At 39.0% G+C, this 23,255-nt stretch overlaps 1 protein-coding gene across 6 annotated transcripts in view; it reads right to left on the bottom strand.

The window, feature by feature from the left end:
• The window catches only part of TMEM164 (transmembrane protein 164), a 247,134-nt gene that overhangs the window by 163,444 nt on the left and 60,435 nt on the right, over positions 1-23,255 (bottom strand). For all 6 annotated transcript variants that reach the window (XM_063083372.1, XM_063083368.1, XM_063083371.1 and 3 more), the window contains one exon: positions 18,090-18,139. Coding sequence is in view for 5 of the 6 variants with exons in the window: in XM_063083368.1 (XP_062939438.1) it covers positions 18,090-18,139 (50 nt within the window). In the remaining variant the exon portion in view is untranslated. The remainder of the gene's footprint in view (positions 1-18,089; positions 18,140-23,255) is intronic.

Genomic DNA, 23,255 nt, shown 5'->3' with positions numbered 1-23,255 from the left:
CTCCCCACTTCCTTAGAATTGCCTCCAGGAGGTGGGGATGGCAGAAATGGCAGCCTTCCAGGCTTTCTTTGATCTGTTTTATCTATTGGGCTGGGTGACTTAAAAGTAAAATGAAAAAAGAAAGGAGGAGGAGGAGGGAGGAAAGAGGAGGAAGAGGAAAACGAAGAGTAATAAGAAGAAAGAGGAGGAGGAAGGAGGAAGCTTTACTGGTCTCCAGCATCGGGTAATGAAACTCCCAATCTCAAAGCCAGACTTGTTAAAACTTCACAAGTCAAGAACAATTAACTTGGGAACAAACCCTGCTTGTGAGGGCTCTGGGGATGAATTTAGGCAGCTTCCTTCATCATTCAAGGCACGTGGCTCTTTACCACTAAGGGAGACGCAAAAAATGACAATCTGTTCCTCTTGAAGAAAAGCTGATTTGATGGGTCACGCACGGACAACCACCACAGTCAGTGTGCCTCTTAGACCTCTCTCTCTCACACACACGCACACACACACACAGCAGTCCTACGATACCAGGATATCTCCTATGCCCTGCCTGGTGTGGAAAAGCAAAATATTTCTGTCCCAAATATATATTTCTTTGACATATTTCAAGATGGCTAATTCAGAGAGACTGGAAAAACAAGATTAGAGAGAAGACTGTTTCTTTGTGAAAAGAAATTTACATCTGTAAATGCAAACAACCAGGCTTCCTCTGAGGGCCCCTCCTTTGGCTACTTTGTATTCTTAAGGGTGGCTGTGAGCCTACCTGAAGTATTTTTAACTGCCTGAAAGATGTCTCAACTTTAACTTCTGACTTCCTTCTGTCACCTGTGACAACACCTACAGAGCTTCAGAGAAAGCTCCTCTCAGGCCACTGTTCTGGGGCTTCAACCTCCCCCCACCTTCTCTCTCTCATGAACACTGGTAATATAAGTTTTGCTACTCCTGTTGGAATTTGGGACATTACTCTTGTGATTCCCCCGTGCTTTGCCCTCTCCCACCACGTTAAATAATAAAATTTGTTATGCCTTTTCCTCCTACTTATCTAAATTTGTCAGTGATTTTTATTAATGAATCTTCAGGCATGAAGTTTCCCTTTGGTCCCCTACATTGGGAGGGGGAGGGGAAGGGGAAGGAAGAGGAGGAGGAAGGAAGGTAGAAAGGAAGGAAGGAAGGAAAAATAAAATATGTGAGAGAGCCAAACTGTATAAAAATCCAAACTATGTGAAAGAGGTCCAGAGAAAACAAAAGGACGGACTGAAGGCCAGAACCATACACTTCTGGTCCGTTAGTCATACTTATAAACCTCCCTTGCCACCACAAAGTCTTGGCCATTGCATGATATATATATTTTATTTTCTGTCTATTGTGACTTTTTGACATCCTTAAAAAAGCTTTCTGACTGGGGAGAGACTGCCCCTCCTTAGAGCACGCCACTGATATGCAAACCACCCAATCTACAGCCACACCTCCTCTATCAAGCCCCTACACCCCAGGAAGCAATATTCCCCAGCTTTAATCACCCCACGGCCAGGTATCAGGCAACTAGGGATCACCCTTATAGTTTAGAGCTCACTGAAATTATTCAACTTAGCCAGTCCTTATCTGTTTACCCTTCAATGCCTTGCCTTTCCTACGGAAACCCCAATAAAGGCAGTGGCCTAAATCTTCCCCCTTACTCCTATCTCCTGCCTCTGTAGCATGGGCCTCTTATCTCTAGGGCCTGAGTATAACAAATTTAGTTTTCCTGAATCTCTTCTCTGTCTCCTGTTGTTGCCACACCTGACTTACCATCACATGAAGAAATACAGCGCAGCCATTACTACTGTCACAAATATTTCCTGTAAGCCTTTTTATTTTTGTATAGGATACTGTGCTAAGTTAGCTTAGTTGGTAAGAACCTGAGGCAATACGGCAAAACTCATGGGTTTGATTCTCTTTGAGGACAGTTAATTTCATTAAATTTAGTTCTACAAACGTTAATTAATCCATTACTGTGTGCCAAACATTACTGCAGGTACTGTAGGGAAAAGGAGATCTTTATAAGTAAGACATACAGTGTGCCCTGAAGAAGCTAACAATCTTGATGGGAAGGCAAGAAATGAAATAACGAGAGAAAATTAGTATAATGGTTAAGAATTTGGGGTTTGGAATCAAACCTACATTCAAATCTCAGCTCTACCACTTAACTAACCAAATGAATCTAGACAAATCACTTAAAATATGTGTGTCAGTCTCCTCAAATGTAAATGGGGCTAATAACAGTACCTACTGAGAGGGTTCTTGAGAGAATTTAATAATCACCAAGACCAGTGATCAACATACTGTCTAGGACAGGGTGCCTATATTATCTTTAATAAAGCAATGGAAATAAATGTCACATAAAAACAAATAAAGCTATTAAAATCTTTCATGAGATGACATATTTCAACTTAGCACTTGATTACAAACCAAGAACCAAAAGATATGGAACAGATGACAAGTTCTATGGGTGGCTGGAAAAGCAAATTCATAGAATGGAATTCTCAAAGGAAATTATAAAATATATTGTGTCAGACAAAAATAAAAATACAATATATCAAAATGTGTGAGATACTTATAACACAAAATTCCCATATTAGACCAAAAGAATGAACTCAAATCAGTAATCTAAGCTTTCACCTTAAGAATCCAGAAAAAAAGAGCAAAATTAACCCAAAACAAACAGAAGAAATGAAATAATAAAGGTAAGAGTGGGAATCAATGAAATTGTGAACAGGAAAAACAATAGAGAAAAATCAATGAAACCAAAAGCCTGCCTTTGAAAAAAATCAATACAATTAATAAACCTCTGGGTAAAATAACATGTATAAAAAGAAGAAAAAAGTTACCAATATCAGAAATGAAAGATGGGATGTTACTAAGACCCCCAGGAATTAAAAGGATAAAAAAGGAATATTCCAAGCAACTGTATGCACATAAATTTGACAACTAGATAAAACAAACAAATTCCTTGAAAATCACAAACTACTGAAACTCGCCTAAGGTGAAATAGATAATCTGAATAGTCCTATTAAATATATTGAATTCATGGTAAAATCACCTCTCCAGGCCCAGATGGTTTCACTGATCAATTATAGCAAATATTTATACAATTTTGTCCAGAAAATATATAAGAAAAGGAAACATTTCTCAACTCACTTTATGAGGCCATTACTACATTATTACCTGGATATCAAAACCAGACAAAGAAAGAGGAAGAAGGTGGGGAGGGAGAGGGAGGGAAAAAAGCAAGACCAATATCCCACGTGAACACACACAAAAATCCTCAATAAAATGTTAGCAAATATAATACAGCAATATAAAAAGAATAATACTCCATGACCAAGTAGCGTTTGTTGTGGTAATACAAGGTCATTACAATATTTGAAATTCGATTAAAACAATCCACCAAATTAACAGTGTAAAGACCAAAAAAATACATGATCAGATCAACTGATATATAAAAGGCATTTGTCAAAATCCAACATCTATTCATGATAAAAAATTATGAGCAAACTAGGAATAGTAGGAAACTTCCTCAGCACGATAAAGGGCATCAAAAAAGTACTATGTCTAACATGATACTTAATGGTGAAAGACTGAATGCTCCCCCTAACTTCTGGAATAAGACAAGGATACCCACACTCACCACTACTATTCAACATCATACTGGCAGCTTTAGCCAATGCAATAAGGCAAGAAAAGTAATAGAGATTGGAAAGAAATAAATAAAACTGTCCCTATTTGCAAAGGACATATTATAGGTGTGGAAAATCCCAAGGAATCTACTAAAAAGCTCCTAGTACTAATACATGAGTTTAGCAAGGTCACAGGATAAAAGGTCAACACAAAAAAATCAACCACATTTCTACATAATAGCAGTGGACAATTGGAAACCAATTTTTTAAAAAATACCATTTACAATATCTAAAAATACTGAAATATTTAGGTATAATCTAGCAAAATATGTACATAAAATGCCAGGAGTAAGAAAATACCTGTCAATAACAACCCTAAAAGTAAACAGATTAAACACCCCATTCAAAAGACACAGACTGACGAATTGGATTAAAAAGCTAGACCCAACTATATGCTGTCTTCAAGAGATTCACCTCATCTGCAAAAACACAGACTGAAAATGAAAGGATGGGAAAAATACTTACCCTACAAATGAAAACCAAAAACGAGCAGGAGTAGCTATTCTTATACTGGATAAAATAGATTTTAAACCAAAAACCATAAAAAGAGACAAAGATAAAAGGATCTATCCAGCAAGAAGACATAACAATCATAAACATGTATACACCCAACACCAGAGCACCCAGATACACAAAGCAAACACTATTAGACCTAAAGAAAGATATAGACACCAATACGATAATAGTGGTGGACCTGAACACTGCCCTCTCAGCACTGAACAGATCATCTAGTCAACAAGTCAACAGAGAAACACAGGATTTAAATTACATCTTAGACCAACTGGACCTGGCAGATATCTACAGAACATTTTATCTAACTACAGAATATACATTCTTCTCATCAGTACATGGAACATTCTCCGCAATACACCACGTTAGCTCACAAATCAAGTCTCAGAAAATTTTAAAAAATCAACATCATTTCAAGTATTCTTTCAGACACAACAGACTAAACCTAGAAGTCAATAACAACTGAAACTCTGGAAACTATACAAATAAATGGAAATTAAACAACAGGCTCCTGAATGACCTATGCACCCAAGAAGAAATTAAACAGGAAATCAAAAAATGTCTTTAATCATAATAAAGACACATCATACCAAAACCTGTGGGATACTACAAAAGCAGTACTAAGAGGGAATAAATGCTTACATCAAAAGAATAGAAAGACTTCAAATAAATGAACTAATGCTACACCTCAAAGAACTAGAAAAACAATAACAATCAAATCCTAAAAGTAATAGACAGAAATAAATAATTAAGATCAGAGTAGAACTAAATGAAATGGAGACCAAAAAAACGATACAAAAAATCAATGAAACAAAAAGCTGGTTTTCCGAGAAGATAAATAAGATAGACAAACCATCAGCTAGGTTACAGAAAAAAGCAGAAAGAAGACCAGATAACAAAAATCACAAATGAAAAAGACATTACAACCAATACCACAGAAATACAAAGAATCATTAGAGACTACTATCAATAACTACATGCCAACAAATCTGAAAACCTGGAGGAAACAGATAAATTTTGGACATCTACAAACTATCAAGACTAAACTAAGAAATAGAAAACCTGAACAGACCAATAACAAACAACGAGATTGAAACAGTAATCAGCAGTTTCCCAACAAAGAAAAGCCCAGTACTGGATTGCTTCACTGCTGAATTCTACCAAACTTTCAGAAAGGAATTAATACCAATTCTCTTCAAACTATTCCATAAAATTGAAACAGGGGCCATTCTCCCAAACTCACTCTATGAGGCCAGCATCACTCTGATAATAAAACCAGACAAAGATGCAACAACAAAAAAAGAAATCTATAGACAAATATCCTTGATGATCATAGACACAAAAATCCTCAGTAAAATATTAGCAAATAGAATACAGCGACACATCAAAAAAATTATACACCACGATCAAGTAGGATTCATCCCAGGGATGCAACAATGGTTTGACATATGCAAGTCAATAAATGTGACACACCACATCAACAAAATCAAGGACAAAAACCATATGATTATCTCAGTAGACACAGAAAAAGCATTTGACAAAATTCAATATCCCTTCATGATAAAGACTCTCAGCAAATTATGTATAGAAGGAAAGTATCTCAACACATAAAAGCCATATATGACAAACCCACCACCAATATCATCCTGAATGGGGAAAAGTTCAAAGCTTCTCCCTTAAGAACAGGAACAAGACAAGAATGCCCACACTCACCACTCCCATTTAACAAGTATTATAAGTACTAGCCAGAGCAATCAAGCAAGGGAAAGAAAGAAAGGGCATCCAGACTAGAAAAGATGAAGTCAAACTGTCTCTGTTGGCAGATAACATTATCCTATATATTAAAAAAAAACCTAAAGACTCTACCAAAAAGCTTAGAGCTCATAAACTATTTTGGTAATATTGCAGGATACAAAATCAACATGCAAAAATCAGTAGCGTTTTTATACTCCAATAATGAACTTGCACAAAAAGGAATCAAGAAAGAAAGCCCATTTATAATAATCACCAAAAAATAAATAAAATACCTAGGAAACAAGTTAACCAAGGAGGTGAAAGATCTCTACAATGAAAACTACAAAACACTGCTGAAAGAAATTAAAGAGGACACAAAAGAGTAGAAAGACATTCCATGCTCTTGGATTGGAAGAATTAAAACTGTGAAAATGGCCATACTACCCAAAGCTATCTGCAGATTCAATGCAACCCCCATCTAAATACCAACAACATTCTTCACAGAAATTGATAAAACAAACCTAACATTCATATGGAACAAAAAAGACCACAAATAGTCAAAGCACTCCTGAGGAAAAAAAATAAAGTCAGACGCATAACACTACCCAACTTCAAATTATATTACAAAGTTAATGTAACTAAAACAGCATGGTACTGGCATAAAAACAGACACTCAGATCAATGGAATAGAAAACCCAGAAATCAACCCATATACAGCCAACTGATCTTTGACCAAGGCAACAAGAACATACACTGGGCAAAAGATTGCCTCTTCAATAAATGGTGCTGGGAAAATTGGACATCCATATGCAGAAGAATGAAATTAGACCTGTATCTCTTGCCATATATCAAAATCAACTCAAAATGGATTATAGATTTAAGTATAAGACCCAAGACCATAAAACTACTAAAAGAAAACATAGGGGAAACACTCCAGGAAATATGACTGGGTAAAGACTTTATGAATAATACCCCAAAAGCACAAGCAAAAAAAGAAAAAATAAACAAATGGGATTACATCAAACTAAAAAGCTTTTGCACAGCAAAGGAAACAACAGAATCGAAAGACAACCTACAGAATGGGACAGAAAGAGAACTTTCAGAAGGAGAGAACGTATCTAAGGTTACTGGAGGTGTGAAAGGGCTAGGGAGAGGTGGGGTTAGGGAAAAATTGGGTAAGGGGTGGAAAGAATAATTACAATTCATAATAGTAAATAGGCTAATAATATTGATTTGATCATCACATATTGTACACAAGTAATGATAGTCAACAATGTATCCCCAAAATATGTATAATCAATTAGGTTTCAATAAAAGAGTGTACAGAATCTGTATGCTGAGAACTGCTAAATACTGATAGAAGACCTAAATAAGTGAAAAGACATGCCATGTTCAAGATCTGAAAATACTGAACTGTGGAAAGATGTCAAATTCTCACCAAAATGATCTATAGATTCAAAAACTATAAAACTTTTAGGAGAAAACATAGAAAAATCTCTGAGATCTCCAGTTAGGCAAACAGTTCTTAGACATGACACCAAAAATGTAATACATACCTTGCCCAAGTCTTATCTAGTATGCTGTACTGCCCTTTTCTAGACATGATTTTGCCCAATTTATAGCATAGTAGATTCCTTACTTGGCTTCCCTAAGGACTGAATGGACTGACAAAGTAAAAAGAGGCTCAAAATGATCGGTCCCTGTATTAGTCCATTTCTGTTGCTTATAACAGAATACCTGAAACTGGGTAATTTATAAAGAAATGAAATTTATTTCTTATAGTTTCAGAACTTGGGAAGTCCAGGGAACACATCTGGTGAGGGCCCTCCTTCAGTTGATGACTCTCTGCAGTGAAAGAGGGTGTCACATGGTGAGAATGGGCTGGGCAAGAGAGCTAACCTTCTCACCTACCCTCCTTTTAAAACCATCTGAAACGTGAATGAATCAATGCATTCACAAGGGCACTGTCCCCACAATCTAATCATCTCTTAAAGGTCCTGCCTTTCAAATACCATAATTGGTTTCCCCCCCGCTTAACACTGTTACAATGGCTGACTACTGCTTTCCATGTTTCCCCAGATGAGTCTCTAGCTTTCCATTTACCCTTAGATGACAGACATCTAAACATTGTTTAAAGCAGTGCAGCCCAGGAGGAAGAAAAAAATAAAAGCAGTCCCAGCTCTGAAAACCTTCAGAGAGAACTTCTGGAAGACTTGTAGAAGAAAAAACTGAATATGTACATATAGGGAGGAAGGCAGCTTCCACTATGTATGAAAGAGGAACAATCTGAAAGCTTCTTCCCTCTTCTAAGCCTTAAGGAAAGAATATTTATGGATGCAGAATGGGAACCTGACAGTTAGAAGCCTCCTAGGAAAGCAGAAACCTGAGCAACATTCCACATAAAAAAGGAAATTGGTCTCCCTGAACCGTTGTTTATTTACTGTGGGTTTTCTAGGTCCCTGCTCTCTTTTCCTTTAAATCTGTAGCATACATATGTACAGCTTTCTCTCCCTTGCCAAGAACTGAGTGTTAATAAGGCTGCTCAAGTCAGAGGCAGTCTCCTAAACACCTTTTTCAGCAAGAAATCCAAAGCTAAGCCAAAAGCAGACACCTCTGAGGTCCAGGTGCCAAAAGGCTGCTCCTTTTTAACATCATATGACCCCAAGCCAAGTCTCATTCAGACCCTTAAGTTCCAAGGTAGCTGATCTGATGAGCACTGGGAAAGGGAGTACTGCATGAGAAACCATTCCAAGAAATTAAGACACAACAGGTTCAACCTGAGTCCATCTCATGTCCCCACGGCAGTCAGAGAGATCTGAGTCTTGCTGGGGAAAGTCATGCTATTTAAAAATCTGAGGGTATAATGAATGGAATCTACAAAAAGAGAGAGCCACAGGGCCACTGAACTGTCATAATATCATATGGCCCAAAGGCCAACAGCATATCAATTTTGCAATGCCATGATCACACATCAGGCTGTCCCAATCCCCCCATCCTCACCCCAGGTTTCCCTCACCTACCTTGGCTCACACCCGGCCTACCATCCTCTCTCCATCCAGCAATGCACCTCCTCCTCTCTGCAGCACAGATGAAATTTCATCTCATCTCCTTCAAAAGCCTCTCCAGACTGAGTCAGCAGATACTCACGAGCAAATAATCCCACTTGTATCACAGATCCACTCCTCTCCATGTTCACATGAACCTGAGCAAATTTCAGGGTTTCAATACACTTGAGGCAGAGCATGTGTGCCGGCTCTGCTATGCACTTCACTTACATGGGACGGGTGGGGGAAGAGCTATCTGCCATTCAAATGGCACCGCCAGTGCCTCACTCCATGAGTCGCCCTGCCGCACACATGTAGATAACCTGCCACGTTACGAGCTGGTAACAAGGCAGCTAAACTATCTGATCACAACCCGAAGCTGGGGAAACCTTAACTGACATTCTCTTTGCCTTTGTCTATTCATTTATCCCTGCTCAGAGAGAGTCCCAAAAGTCTAGCATCTCTAAGAGGCTCCCAGCCCCTTATGAAACTTTCTTCTAAAAACAGCAACCAGGACACCAAAGAGCAAACTGAAAACTAAGAGGCTGAGTGCATTTAGAGCCCTCTGTGGTGGTAGGATCCATGGGAAGAGTGAGTGCCTTCTACTACATGATGACGACACCTTCCTTCAGCTTAGGTAACAGACCCAACAGAGAGACCCAGAAACTCTGAACCATCCCATGCTGTTCAACGCTGCTCCCAGATACATGTCTGCAGTTCACAGGACAGGTGGCTTTTTAGCCCCCTGCCCCGCCTATTAGCTGCAATGGGGAGATCTTAGCTGTCCTCCACCTTCGGAGCAGGGAGGACAATGGACCTTGACATACTAACTCTGCTCCAAGAGCAACATTACACACACCAGAGACCTGCTCCTTCTGGGTGGACAGGAGATCATGGTTGGAATTTAGGCTCTTTCCACTTCTTGGTCAAGCCTAGACGTGGGAAAGAGAGGGTCATGAGGGCAGCACTTCCAGATGTGAAGGGCCCAGGTCTCCAGCTGACAAGTGAGAATCTTAGCCTGGAAGCTGCAGAAATAGCTGACAGACTGGTGGCTGCTCTTTTATGTAATGAATCTGTTGTGGTAATAACTAAAAGCCAGGATTTTCTAGCCTTGGGAAGAGACCAGATCATCTACAGGAAGTATCACTAGTCAACATTTGTACAATAAGCAAGAAGGCAGAACTGGCTCCATTTTCAGTTCAATCTTGTATGAACATTTCCAATAGCTGCAGAGTTTTCCCAAGCCTCTGGAGAAGTAGGAAATCCCTGCTCTGATCCATATGTCAAAAAGTGTGAACAGGAACTCTGTATCTCCATCCCTAAAGACCACGGGATGACGTCACCAGAATGAATTGTAGCTTTCCAGAATCCCCTCACCCCCCACTAAGGTATTCCCTTTAAATACTCAAGAAATCTCTACCACCACCTTCTAGTTTATTAACAAGGTTGCTGTCCTTTTGCACACATGTAATTTCCTCCTCTCTGTGTCTGTTTGTCTGTGTGTGCTACATGTAATTCTTCTAAACGCAGGGTCAGCAAAATATGGTACTCCTGTTTTGGCTTGATTTTAACGTGATAAAAGATACATAACATAAAATTTCCCATCCTAAATGTTTTTAAGTGTATAGTTCAGTGGCTTTAAGTACATTCACATTGTTGTGCAACCATTACCACCATCCATGTCCAGAACTTCCTCATCTGGTCCTCCTGTTTATATCAATAAAGTTTTATTGGAATACAGCCAAACTCATTCATTTGCATATTTCTATGCTGCTTTCACACTACAACAATAGTTAAATACTTAAAACATAGAGATCATACAGCCCACAAAGTCTAAAATATTTACTATCTGGGCCTGTTACAGAAAACGGTTGCTAACATGTGCTCTAATCGAAAACACACACTGGATTGCTGGTTTAAAATAGCACTTGGCTAGCAACCACTAACATAGTCTGTCCCAACTTCCCACTGAAATACCTGTGCAGATACAGAAAAAGATAAAACTCCCCAAATCACTGAAAATTTAGACTGATAGTCATCCTATTACCAGAATCTGAGGAAATCTTCATTTACAGTAAGGCTGATGCTGAAATGGGAAAAGGAAAAAAAAAAATCTGTGGCCCATTCATGCAGCAGTCCCCAGAAACCTACAAGAAGATAGGAAGACACTGAGTCTTTCCAACACTGTCAGCCTCATGACTTAGAAACCAAGAGTTCATCTCGTAATCAGCAAACTAGACAGCCTTTCCTCCACTACGCAGCTACTGGTAGACAGCTCTTTGGGAAAAAACCATTCAAATCAGCCTAATGAGTCAAAAGAAAATGGCTCTGATTCAAAGAGACACAGAACGGCACTGCATGTACACATACAACAACCACTTCTGGTGCTGCTATATGAGCAGCCACAGGGACGAGGAGCCAAGAACAGGCAAGATAAGAAGCCTTCAGAGGCAACAGGCTGCCAGGCTGGAATTCCAGGAGTTGGAGATATCACAGATCAAAAGAGCACCATGCTCAAGGTTGCTGTGGTGGTGGGCCAGGTAGAAACCCCTCCCAATCTTAGCTCCACTTCTTGGAAGCATGATGTGCACTGAAGCAGCCTTTCCAGCAGCAGGCCCAGCAACAGGACTTAGCAAGACACATGCCCACTGAGGTGCACATGAACAAAGCACTGCAGGACCCAGCCTGAACACTGGGGAACTGCCACTTCCTCTTGTCAAGTGTACCATGGGAACCCTATGGAAAATCCCGCCCCTTCCCAGCCCCAAAGAGAATTGCCAACCTGCCAAGCATGGGGCATGCAGCCAGCTGCGTGCACCATAACCCTTTCCTGCAGTGACTGGGCACGCCTCCATGAAGAACATGCCAGCCCCTGCTTAGCTGGGAGGCTGGCAAGCTCAGGCATGGCTGGCACAGGCAAGGGACACTAGAGAAAGCAAGAGACAGGTTTACGGTGTAGTCAATGAACCCACAGGATACAATGGCGTAAGGACCACAGCAGTGCCCATCCGTGTGCACTCAGATTTATAGAATTTTAAATAAGATGCTTTCATACTTTTAACACCTTAAATTATAATAGAATAGTAGAAAACATTCGCTTCAGCAACATAAGAAGCGATTAGGAGCATGGTCTCTGTAGTCATAGAGACATTGGATCAAATCCCACCTGCACCACGTACAAGCCATTTAAGTCACTTAAACCCTCTGAGCTTCAATTTTCTTGACTGTACTGGAGATACTACTAGTTGTTCCCACACAGGTTTGTTGGAAGGATTAAATGAGATAATCCATATTAAGTGTTTCCCACCATACCTAGGCACACAGTAAACCTGATTATGAGCATTTGCAGGAAAAGAAAGAATAGGAATCCTGACTGTGCCGCTATGCAATCTTAGCTAAATTATTTAATAGTTCTTGGCTCCCAACTGCTTTATTTGTAGTATGAATAATGTATTCCCTATCTCACAGCATTATTTTAAGGATTAGATGAGATAATTTAAGACTAAGTACTTTGAAAACAGTAAAGAGTTATACTCATGTAAGCTGGAGTTGTTATTTTAAGAGCTGTCTACTTTCTAAAATACTGAATTTTAACTTCACACTACACATGTTATTTCCACACAGTGGGATAATATGCAACCATTAAAAATTGTGTGTATCATAAAAACTTTGATGAATCTGCAGGGAATTATACTAAGAGATTAAAAATGTCAATCCAAGAGGTGAGATATTGTATGACTTCGTTAATGTAACATTCTTGAAATAAAACTATAGATTTGAAGAACAGATGAGTGATTGCCAGGGGTCAGGGATAAGGTGCAGGTAGGAAGGTGGTGAGTGTGACTATAAAAGGGCAACAGGAGAGATCCTCATATTGATGGAACTGTTCTTCTATACCAGACCGTATTAGTGTCAGCATCCTGGCTGTGACACCACACTGTAGTTTGGCAAGAGGTTACCACCAGAGGAAACTAGGTAAAGGATATATGAGATTTCTCTGTATTTTTTCTTATACCTCAAAATATAAAGTTTAATTTGAAAATTATGTGGATGAACAGTCTACAATAAAATGAGGGAAAACATGATATCACTAAGTGAACAAAGCAGAATAGAAAACTATGATTATCCTATTACTGGGTATATATCCAAAGGAATGGAAATCAACAAGTCAAAGGGACACCTGCACTCCCATTTTTATCATGGCTTTGTTCACAATAGCCAAGATATGGAACCAACCTAAATGTCCTTCAACAGATGACTGGATAAGGAAAATGTGGTATATACACACAAGGAAATACTATTCAGAATGAAATTCTGCCATTTTCAGCAACATGGATGAACTTGCAGAAAATTGTATTAAGTGAAATAAGCCAGGCACAGAAAGAGAAACACCACGTCCTCACTCATGTGGAAGCTAAGAAAGTTGATCTCATAGAAGTAGAGAATAGAATAGTGGTTACCAGAGACTAGAAAAGGGAGGGGAAAGTGCACAGTGGATACAAAATTTTAGAGAGATAAGACGAATGTGATCTAGTGTTCTATAGCAATATAGGGAGAATACAGTCAATAACAAAGTACTGTGTATCTTTGACTAGCTCCTCAAGAGGATGTTGGATGGTCCCAGCACAAAGAGGTGACAAATGTTTGAGGTGATGGATATACTAAGCTCCCTGATATAATCATTGTACACAGTATGAATGTACCCAAATACCATATGATATTCCATAAATATATACAATTATCATGGATCAATTAAGAAAAAAGAAAAAGAAAAAAAGAGAGAGAGAGAGAGAGCAGAATAGTGGTTAACAGAGTTGGAGAAAAGTTGGTAGACTGGTACAGAATTACAAAGTTACAGTTAGATGGGAAGAATAAGTTCTGGTGTTCTAGGGTGACAACAGGTAATAAAATTGTGTAGTGTATTTCAAGATAGCCAGAAAAGAGGATCTTGAATGGTATAACCACAAAGAAAGGACAAATGTTTAGATGGTAGATATGCTAACTATTCTGATTGGATTATTATATATGCATATATTAAAACAATAAACTGTACTCCATAAACATGTACAAGGAGAAAAATGAATTTAAAAAATTTAAAAAGTAAAATAAAATAGGTAAAGCTACAAAAATGTTTTAAAAATCTAAATACTTATCACAAATACAGTCTGTAAAGGTTAATAACCACCAGTTTTTTCCTCATTCCTGTACGTTAAAGCTAAGAAAGAAAAAAAAGAAAAGAAAACTATTGTTAAAGAAGAGAAAAAGTAAAGAAATAAATACTCACCTTGATAGATTAGGGAAAAAAAACAGGAAGAGGAAATCAATAAAGATAAAAGCTGGAAATTAAGTAGAAAAAATAAGGTACAAAGGATAAAAAAAGTCCAAAACCTGGTTCTACAAAGCAACCAAAACTAAAGTGCTTACTAACCTGATTAAAATATAGAAGAGAGAACAGGAAACAGATTAAGTCCAACAAAGAAGATATGACTACAGATGAGGAAATATTTTTTAAATTATAAAATAAGAGGATACTACATGCTCAACTAAATTTATGGCAACAAATTTGAAAACTTAGAAGAAATGGGTAATTTCCCAGCAAAATACAAACGACCAAAATTGACCTAAAAGGATTTGAATAGATTGATTACCATAGCAGCCACTGAAAAGGTGATTAAGGATCTATCCACTGAAAAAGGCACCAAGACCAGATGGGCTTCATAGCTGAGTTTTATCTGACCTTGACCTTTAAAAGACATAATTTCTAAGGGTAATTAATGTATTTGAGGCCAGAGAAAAAGAATGAACATTCTGTAGTACATTTTACATAGCCACCATAACTTTAATCCTTAAACCTGATGAAATATCTAAGTACACATGAAAACTATTCAAATGTAATAGACTATTTAACAAACACCAACAGCAAATATGGAGGAACACAGAAAACATTTCAGCTTTGTATTTCATGAATATTCATAACCAATAAAAAAAATAAAATCAGTTTTAGGCAGAGTGGCCCACCAGCACCATTTTTATTAAATTCTGTCTTTGAGTTTCTAGCAAATGCAACAAGAAAATGAAATAACTGGTATAACCATTGGAAAGATGCGATAAAAGTAAAATAAAGTTCACCAGACTAATGAGAGAATTTGGTAGGATAGCTGAAAGTAAAATAAATACTTTTTTAAATCAATAAGCTTTTTCTATTCTAGCATAAAGCACTTAGGAATGGAAAGGGGAAAAATATTCCACTCATAAAAGGAAAAGGAAAAAAAAAAAGCTAATTCTTACTTTTTTGGGTTGCTGGCCATACAAGGATTTGAATCCTTGACCTCGATGTTATCAGCACCATGCTCTAACCAAGTGAGCTAACCCCCTCAGGAAGCCAATTTTGAAGGGATAAATATATCAAAAACAGCATAGGGCAGATATGAAGAAAAGGATAAATCTAATTGAAAGACATAAACAAGATTTGAACAGATGTTAATACCATTTTTTAGATAAAAAGAGCTATATAATTTAAAAACTGAAATATAAATTTAATGCAATTCTAATTAGAATCTCAATAGGGTTTGGAGGAAGGGGGGAGTAGAAGTGATCTTAATTTGCATGTAGGGAAAAGTACCAAAGAATAGCCAAGAAAATATTTTTGAAAGCTACTGTAATCAAATCAATATGATTTTGCTGACAGGAATAGACAAATAGATGAAACAATACACAATCCATAATTAGATCCTAGTATATAAAACATTTAATAGCTGACAAAGATGGCAGTTAGGTTTCCAGGAAAAAGTAGGGATTGTTTAATATATTATTGTAGTACAATAGTTATCCATTTTTAAGAAAACAATCTTAACCAAGACTGAAAATCCAGAAGTTATATAAAAAAAGAGTTATACTTGAATATGAAAAAATGTAAAAAATTATATGGAAATAAATACCACCAGCAAAGTCAATACATACAGATTTGGGTATGGTATCTGTAACTTTGATGATAAACAAAGAGCTAATATCTAAAATATACAAAGAGCTCTTACAGCTTAAGAAAAATATATGCAACCATAGGAAAATGGGCAGATAATATGAATACACAAGTCAAAGAAAAACAAATTTAATTGGACAAAAAAAATATATAATACTGAAATTCACTAGTAGCCAGGGACTACGTTCATCAGGTTGTCAAAATTATAAAAGAACCATTTCACCTATTGCTAGTAGGGATATGAAGAAATGAATAGACACATATATTGCATACAAAAGCAAAAAATGAAGTGTAATAGGCTGTTTTTGTAAATCAATATGGGAACATCTGTTAACATACATATATATTTATATATAAGCATTCATATGTATCTTTCCACATCTATCTATGTATATAAATTGAAAGTAACAGTATATAAGGGCATAAACACAATGTTTATTTCAGCACTGGGTATAGTCCCATAAATCTGGAAAGAAAGTAAGTGTTTCTTAATGGGGGAATGGCTAACCAAATGTTGTGCATCCATGAAATATTTTGCAGCCTGGTATAAGAATAAGAGCTGTAACAATAGACTTCAATAGATGTATTAAAGCATATATAAGATTCTATTTTTGTAAAACAAACAATTAACAACAAGAAAACATTCCAAAACCTCTGCATGCACACACATGAGACAGAGACACAGAGACAGAGAAAGACAGAGAGAAAGAGAGACAACCTAGGCACGTGGAGAAAAATATGGCAGGATGCATACTGATTTGCTGACATGCGGGGATAGCGCGGAAAGGTAGAGCTAGGATCCAAACAAAAAAAAGAACCAGTATAAAAAAATAAATCCAGCAATCATATTTATGTATTCATACATGCATATAAATGTATAAAAATTAAATTTAGAAAAGATACTCTACAGTAAACACCTCAATATACAATATGATGTCTCCTAAACTAAAAGAAGAAAGGCAACAACTAAAATTATCTCTTGGTGGTAGGATTAGGGGTGATGTTTATTTTTTTCTTTATGTGTCTCTGTATTTTCTACAATGAGAAGTGTTACTTTCATAATAATGAAATAAAACCAAGAAATGTTACTTTTTAAAAAAATTACACTGAATAATTGAGCTCATTTTGGAAACTCAAGAGAGGGAAACAGGGTTAAAGACCCCTTTCCCTCAGGAGCTGTCCAAGTGAAAAATACATGAAATCAGGATCCATTACCCCTTGCCCAGGAAAAAGTTACTCACCTAAGGCAAAAGACTAAATAGCTATTTCAAGGAGCTATTTGAAGCAGCAGATTGGGTCTTTTTTCCCCTACCTAACACTTCAATGACTTAAGTAAATCAGAAAGCCATTTACACCACTCTCAATTATCCAAGGAGCTGCTAGGCTCTTTGCTTCCTATTCTCTCCCTCTGGCTCAGGAAGACCTCCAAAATGGGGGCTGGGGAAGGAGGAAAGAGAAGAAATTAATTCAGTCGATTTAGCTTCTCATTAGCAACTCTAATAAAAGGTTTGATAAGTGAGATGGCCACAACTCATGGATTCTTGATAAATTCATTTAAGTAAACTTGCCTTCAGAGAAACTCCATTGGCCCGCAATATACTTTCATTGATTTGATGCTTGCTATTTTTAAGAAAGTCAGGACTTGTAATAAGGTGCTATTTTTCTCTCCTCACTTTAATTTGCACTTTAAGGGAAAAAAAACTCATAAAAACAGGAGAACGATGCCCTTCAATGTGAAGAACCATATCCTCCGTGGAGCAGCAGGATCACAATGCAAAGATTTTTTGGAGGAAGGATGCTGTCTGGCCCCAGTGTGCTTTCAAGAGAAACTTTTGGAGGACATCAACTTTCCAAGGGAGCACGCCTTGCCCATACAACCACCACTATAAGTATTTGCTAAAAAGGATTCATCCAGGCTTGATGAAAGCCTCATCTTCACACATAGCATGCCCCTGTTTCAGTGGACCCTCAGACTATTGTCCTTTGGAGAAACCCAGAGACCAAGCATACAAGCCCAAGGTGTTCATAGCAATGTGCTCATCATCCTTTGTTATCAAATAGACAAAAATAATCTGAATAGCAATGGTAACATAGCAAAACACAATTTTCTCTTACTTGAAGACGACGACAGCTCCTGGACATGGAGGGCAGGCCAAGAGAAAGATCTGCAATTGAAGAAGAATTAAGCATGGTTAGCAAGAGAAATGTTGGACACAGTCAGACAATGCTACTTTAATAAGAACAGTAACAACAAAATAACCAAAACTCTAACACAAAAATGTAATATAAAAATTAAAAAGGCAAGCAGGTGGTTTTCCAAACTACATTTGTGTTTGCACATGTGTGCATGTGTGTGTATGAGAGAAAGGGGAGAGGGGGAGAGGGGGAGAGGGGGAGAGGGGGAGGGAGGGAGAGAGAGAACAGAGAGAAGGGGAGAAAGAGAAAGAGAAAGAAAAAGAAAAAGAGAATGACAAGACTCAATTTTTCAAAGTTTTGACTGCAATATGACAGAGGGAGTCAGTCTTAGAAGATTTTAACCCAGGGCAGGTAAAAACAGATTCTGAACACGCACACATACCACCTGGTTTGCCTTCCATGGGGGAAGGTGGGTTTATCAATACTCAGAGTTGCCACCTTTAACAAATAAGACAAGATGCCTAGTTAAATTTGAATTCCAGATGAACAACGAATAATGTTTGAGTATAAGTACGTTTTAAATACTGCATGGAACATACTCATAGTAAAACATTATTCATTGGTTATCTGGAATTCAAATTTAACTAGGCACCTTGTATTTTATATGGCAACCCCACTGAACTGCCACCCCAGGCTTCAAACCTCCCTTTGATTTTATTCCTTTGTTTCTACGCATGCCTACGTGATCATACTCTTTTATTTTCCTCCCATGTCAAACCAAACAAAAAGAACCTTGTCCTTCTAAGAGCCAAATCAGTTCCCTGCTACTTGGTGTGACCTAGGCCTAGGATACAGCCTTGGAAAACCTGCAGCTGTGACAGTTTGATCCTCACCCGTGCGGTGGTTCTCAAAGCCAAAAGGGACAAAAAAAAAAAAAAAAAAAAAAAAAAAAAATCCCCTGCAGACTTGTTAAACATGCAAATTCCTGGGTTCCCCCATTAAGAATTCTGATTCCTCAAGTCAGGGACCCTAGGAATCCCCATGTTTATCAAATGTCCCAGGAGATTCAAACACTTCTGGTGGTAGCCCGATATGCTAAATGTTTGACTTTCAACTGAACTATTAGAGGGGTCAAAGACATTTAGCAGACCAAGGGACTGACAAAAGCATGAAACTCATGTTTGAACAGATTCTTTACCTATGGTGACTTAATGGTGCAGTTTAGAAATCAGTGACATGTGTCCCTATCTTATTGAGAGTTCTTATTAATAAAAACTACCGCATTACGGACTTGTTGGCTTTGTCACACGCATGTCTTTAGCATTTGATTCTTCAGTTTTCTCAAAGTCCACATTGAGAAGAAAAGGGTAGGAAAATCATTATAAGGAAAGACACCTGCTGGAATCCCTGCCAAGAGGAAGAAAAAGAAGGGCTGGCCCATTAGCTCAGTTGGTTAGAGCACAGCCTTGTAACACCAAGGTCACGGGTTTGGATCCCCATACCAGCCAGCCGCAAAGAAAAAAAATAGTCAATCTCAAGAGGAAGAGAAAAAAGAATGGAGAAGAGAAAAGGTCTTAAAAAGAACATGGCCAGAAGTCCATCACCTACACGATACCTCATCAAAGAACCCCTCCAAGGAAATATCCATCGAGAATGTGCCTTTTTCCCTGTGGATCAATTTGATTAAAAGTGCAAAACCAATGATAATTACAGGTCCACAATCCTTTATTGGAAATCCCCAAATCAAAAAAGCTCTTAAAATTGAAAGTTTGTTTTTTCTAAGCTAATGTGCTAGCAAAACATGACTTGAACTGAGGTGAAGCTATTTACACACTTTATTTATTCCACTTACAGCAAATATTCATACATTTTCCATAAAAATAATAATGTATTTGATTGCGGGCTGCTGCCCCGAACCCCTCTGGGAGTGTATATAAAATATTCTACATGAACTGCATTGCCGTTCTAGAATCAAAAAAAAGTTTTGATTTCTGAAATACATCTGACCCTACTGGTTTTGGATAAGGATTGTAGACTTGGAATTTCAATTGTCCAAACATTAACTTATCCCCACTGCCCACCCCACCCCTCAGGAGCAGTCCAAGAAAGAAAGAAACAAAGCTGGTATTTATTCTTCACCCCTGACCCAGCAGTAAAGTTACTCACCTCAGGCAAGGGACCAAGTTGGAGGCTGTACATAGTTACCCAGCAGCAGGCTCAGCAAAGGCTATGCTCAGAAGCTACAGTATACAGACAGGACTCAGGGGCCCCAACCACCTTGGAAAGGTCCTCAATACTTCTGAAGTCACCATGGTCATGCCTACCTGAGCTTCTGGAATACCCAACACACTTGCAACATGCTAAACAGAGAAGTAAAAATGCTACACTGGGCCCCACAGTTAACTTACTTTTCTATGCCCACAGCCAGAAGGGGCTGAGCAGATTCTTGGGGGCAGATTTCCCTTATAACTCCAACTGGCTGGTTCTGATCCATGACTTCCCTATGCCAGAAGCCCAGGAAACTACTAAAGGGAGCAAGTCTCTAGTCCCAACCCAGTTGGTTGTCATGTTATCCTCCATCAGTCATGGACCTAACTTCTTTTGAGGCAGCTAGATCTAATCTTGATCTAAATGAGTTTTCCAACAGTCACATTCATGTGGCCAAGTCATTCTAATCAGCACTTTGGCCTTTCACATCTTGTCTGTCTATTCCCATCTCCAGGATAGAGGGAATCTTTTTCAAGACACATGTGAACATCAAATCAGCAGATATGAAAAAGGACTCCAAATTCATCATATTCCATTTCCAGTAAACTCATGGCCTCCTTTAGCAACTTCAAAGATTTATGTTATTGAACCTCTCTGCTCTGTCATGGTGGAGTCACATCCATAATCACCATTAGCCAACAGAGACACATGAAAATAACATTTAAATTCAGAGGCCCAAAGGCCCCCAGCCTTGGCCTGAATGTCCCTGCTTTCTTCCTCAGTTGGCTTCCAACTGCCCCCAAATTTTGGTAGCATGTGTTTTAGACTAGCAGACAGAAAGCAAAACTATCCCATCGGCTACAAATAGAGTGGGAAGAGAGGACACTTGGAAGTGCAAACAAGGAATGTAGGAAGATCAGAATGCATCTGAGCATATCCCAGCTTAGGTGTGGCACTTGGCATCCATGCTGAAATCTGCTTGGCTGGGCACCTGAAGTAACAGGCATGAGCAGGGAGCTCCAGAGCACTCTGCATTCCCATGGCCCAGGAGGTAGGCAAGCCCTGTTATGAAACGCCCTGACACAGATGAAGAAACTGAGGGAAAGCCGATCTGACGATAACCCAGGTCTCCTGACTCCCAGGTCAATGCACTTTCCGCCCCACATCTGACACAGCCTGGGCCTCTTGGGGCTTCCAGCCCTGCCCCTTGACCACAGGACACACAGGGAGTCACCCCAATGGCCCCACACCTGTGCCACCCAGACGGCTCCTAAGATCTACTCTCTACAATGTGAGACATCTGAAAACACAAGCCCAACAGGGCAGCAAATCACATCTACACAGATGAGATTCAGCGTCTGGCATTCCCCAAAGACAGGCTCATTTTAGCTCCAACCTGCCTCATCCCCAAGTCTGGTGGGCGCTTGTAATTCTTGAATCCTTACAAGACTGAGGCCTTTGGGGGCTGTTTTTTTCCGGAAAAATCCACAAGTTTCATTCAAAACCACACTCTCTTAGCATCCTCAGGAAAGACTTCTGTACTACTCCAAGGTTCTCCTGCCCAGAAACCTGTAAACTCTGCTCCTTCCCTAGCACCCAACCTAGGCACCAGCTGCTGTCCCAGTTCATCTTCCACCTCTGAATCGCTCTGGTGCCAGGTTCTCACCTCCCTATCCAACCTCTCAGCCATCTTTGTCCTGCTTCCTATTCCTGTCCCCACAGTCATATCGGCCCCAAGTTCACTGCCACCACTGTTCAGCTTCCCATCCACTTCTGCTCCACACCAACATGAGTCAACAAACCCCTGTTTTCATAGCGCCTAAAGAACATAGCTTTTGTTCACAGGAGGAAATGTTAGTACGAGGAGAAATGTAATTGGGAAAGCGGGTCAGTCACCACAGACTATCCTAAATGAGGGACAAGCCAGGTTAAGCCGTGAAGGGCATGGGCAAACTAAATGCAAGGGCAACGGAGAGGGAGAGAAGTGCAGGAGAGTGGTGTGCGGACTAGCACCAACCTCCCCAGGCCCAGCCCTCCCCCCCAGTTCTCCTGGCTCCAACTCCTATAACGACAAGTGGCTACCTGGGGATTCCTGAGGACAAGTGCTTCTGACCATTACCCACCACAGGGAAGATTAATTCCCTGGGCTGACCAAAATCTATCCTAGGGCTCTATGCACTGAAGCTTGTACCCTCAGGCCCTCATCATCTCTGTGGACCACTGCAACAATCTCTTCACTGGTCTCCAGCCTCCAGGCACACTGCTACAAGAGGGATTTATCTAAAATCCCGCTCTGATCTGCCATTTCAAATCCTTCCATGGCTTGCCAGTACCTAGAGAAAAAGCTCAAGTTCCTTAGCATGGCAGACAAGGTCTTCTTTGCTCTGGACCCCTCCTCTCTCTCCTGCATGGCAGCCAAACTGGATCCTGAAGGTACTTCCCGGCAATCAAGTGTCTACAGCCTCATTTTCTAATAGCTTCAACTTACTCAATTATATGAATATATAACAATTTACTCAACCAGTATTCTGCTGCACTTGTAAGTTATGTCTAAATTTTCAGTTCCTTTACTATTTCCTTAGTCCACATTTGTAGGAGACTTTCTAGATCTTTAAAGGAAATATCCATTTTAAGGCTTTTGATTCATAATGCTTAATTGCCCTTCAGAAAAGTTACTTGAATTGATACTCCCTCCAGCAACTTGCGAATATGTTTTCCTCTGCAACCTGGCTAACAGATCATTATCATTTGGTAATTACCATTTGTTTAAAAGGCCACCCCTCCCCCCCCCACACACACAATTTATCATTTTAATTTGCATGTCTCAGATTACCAGAAACATTAAACTATTTTCTAACAGGTTTATTGTCCAGTCATATTTCTTCTTTTGGGATGTGACCATCTGTGCACTATGCCTATTTTTCAACTGCTGTGTTC

This window comes from Cynocephalus volans, chromosome X, assembly GCF_027409185.1.
Source record: "Cynocephalus volans isolate mCynVol1 chromosome X, mCynVol1.pri, whole genome shotgun sequence".
Classification (NCBI taxonomy): domain Eukaryota; kingdom Metazoa; phylum Chordata; class Mammalia; order Dermoptera; family Cynocephalidae; genus Cynocephalus; species Cynocephalus volans.
This window is presented reverse-complemented; position numbering and strand designations above follow the sequence as displayed.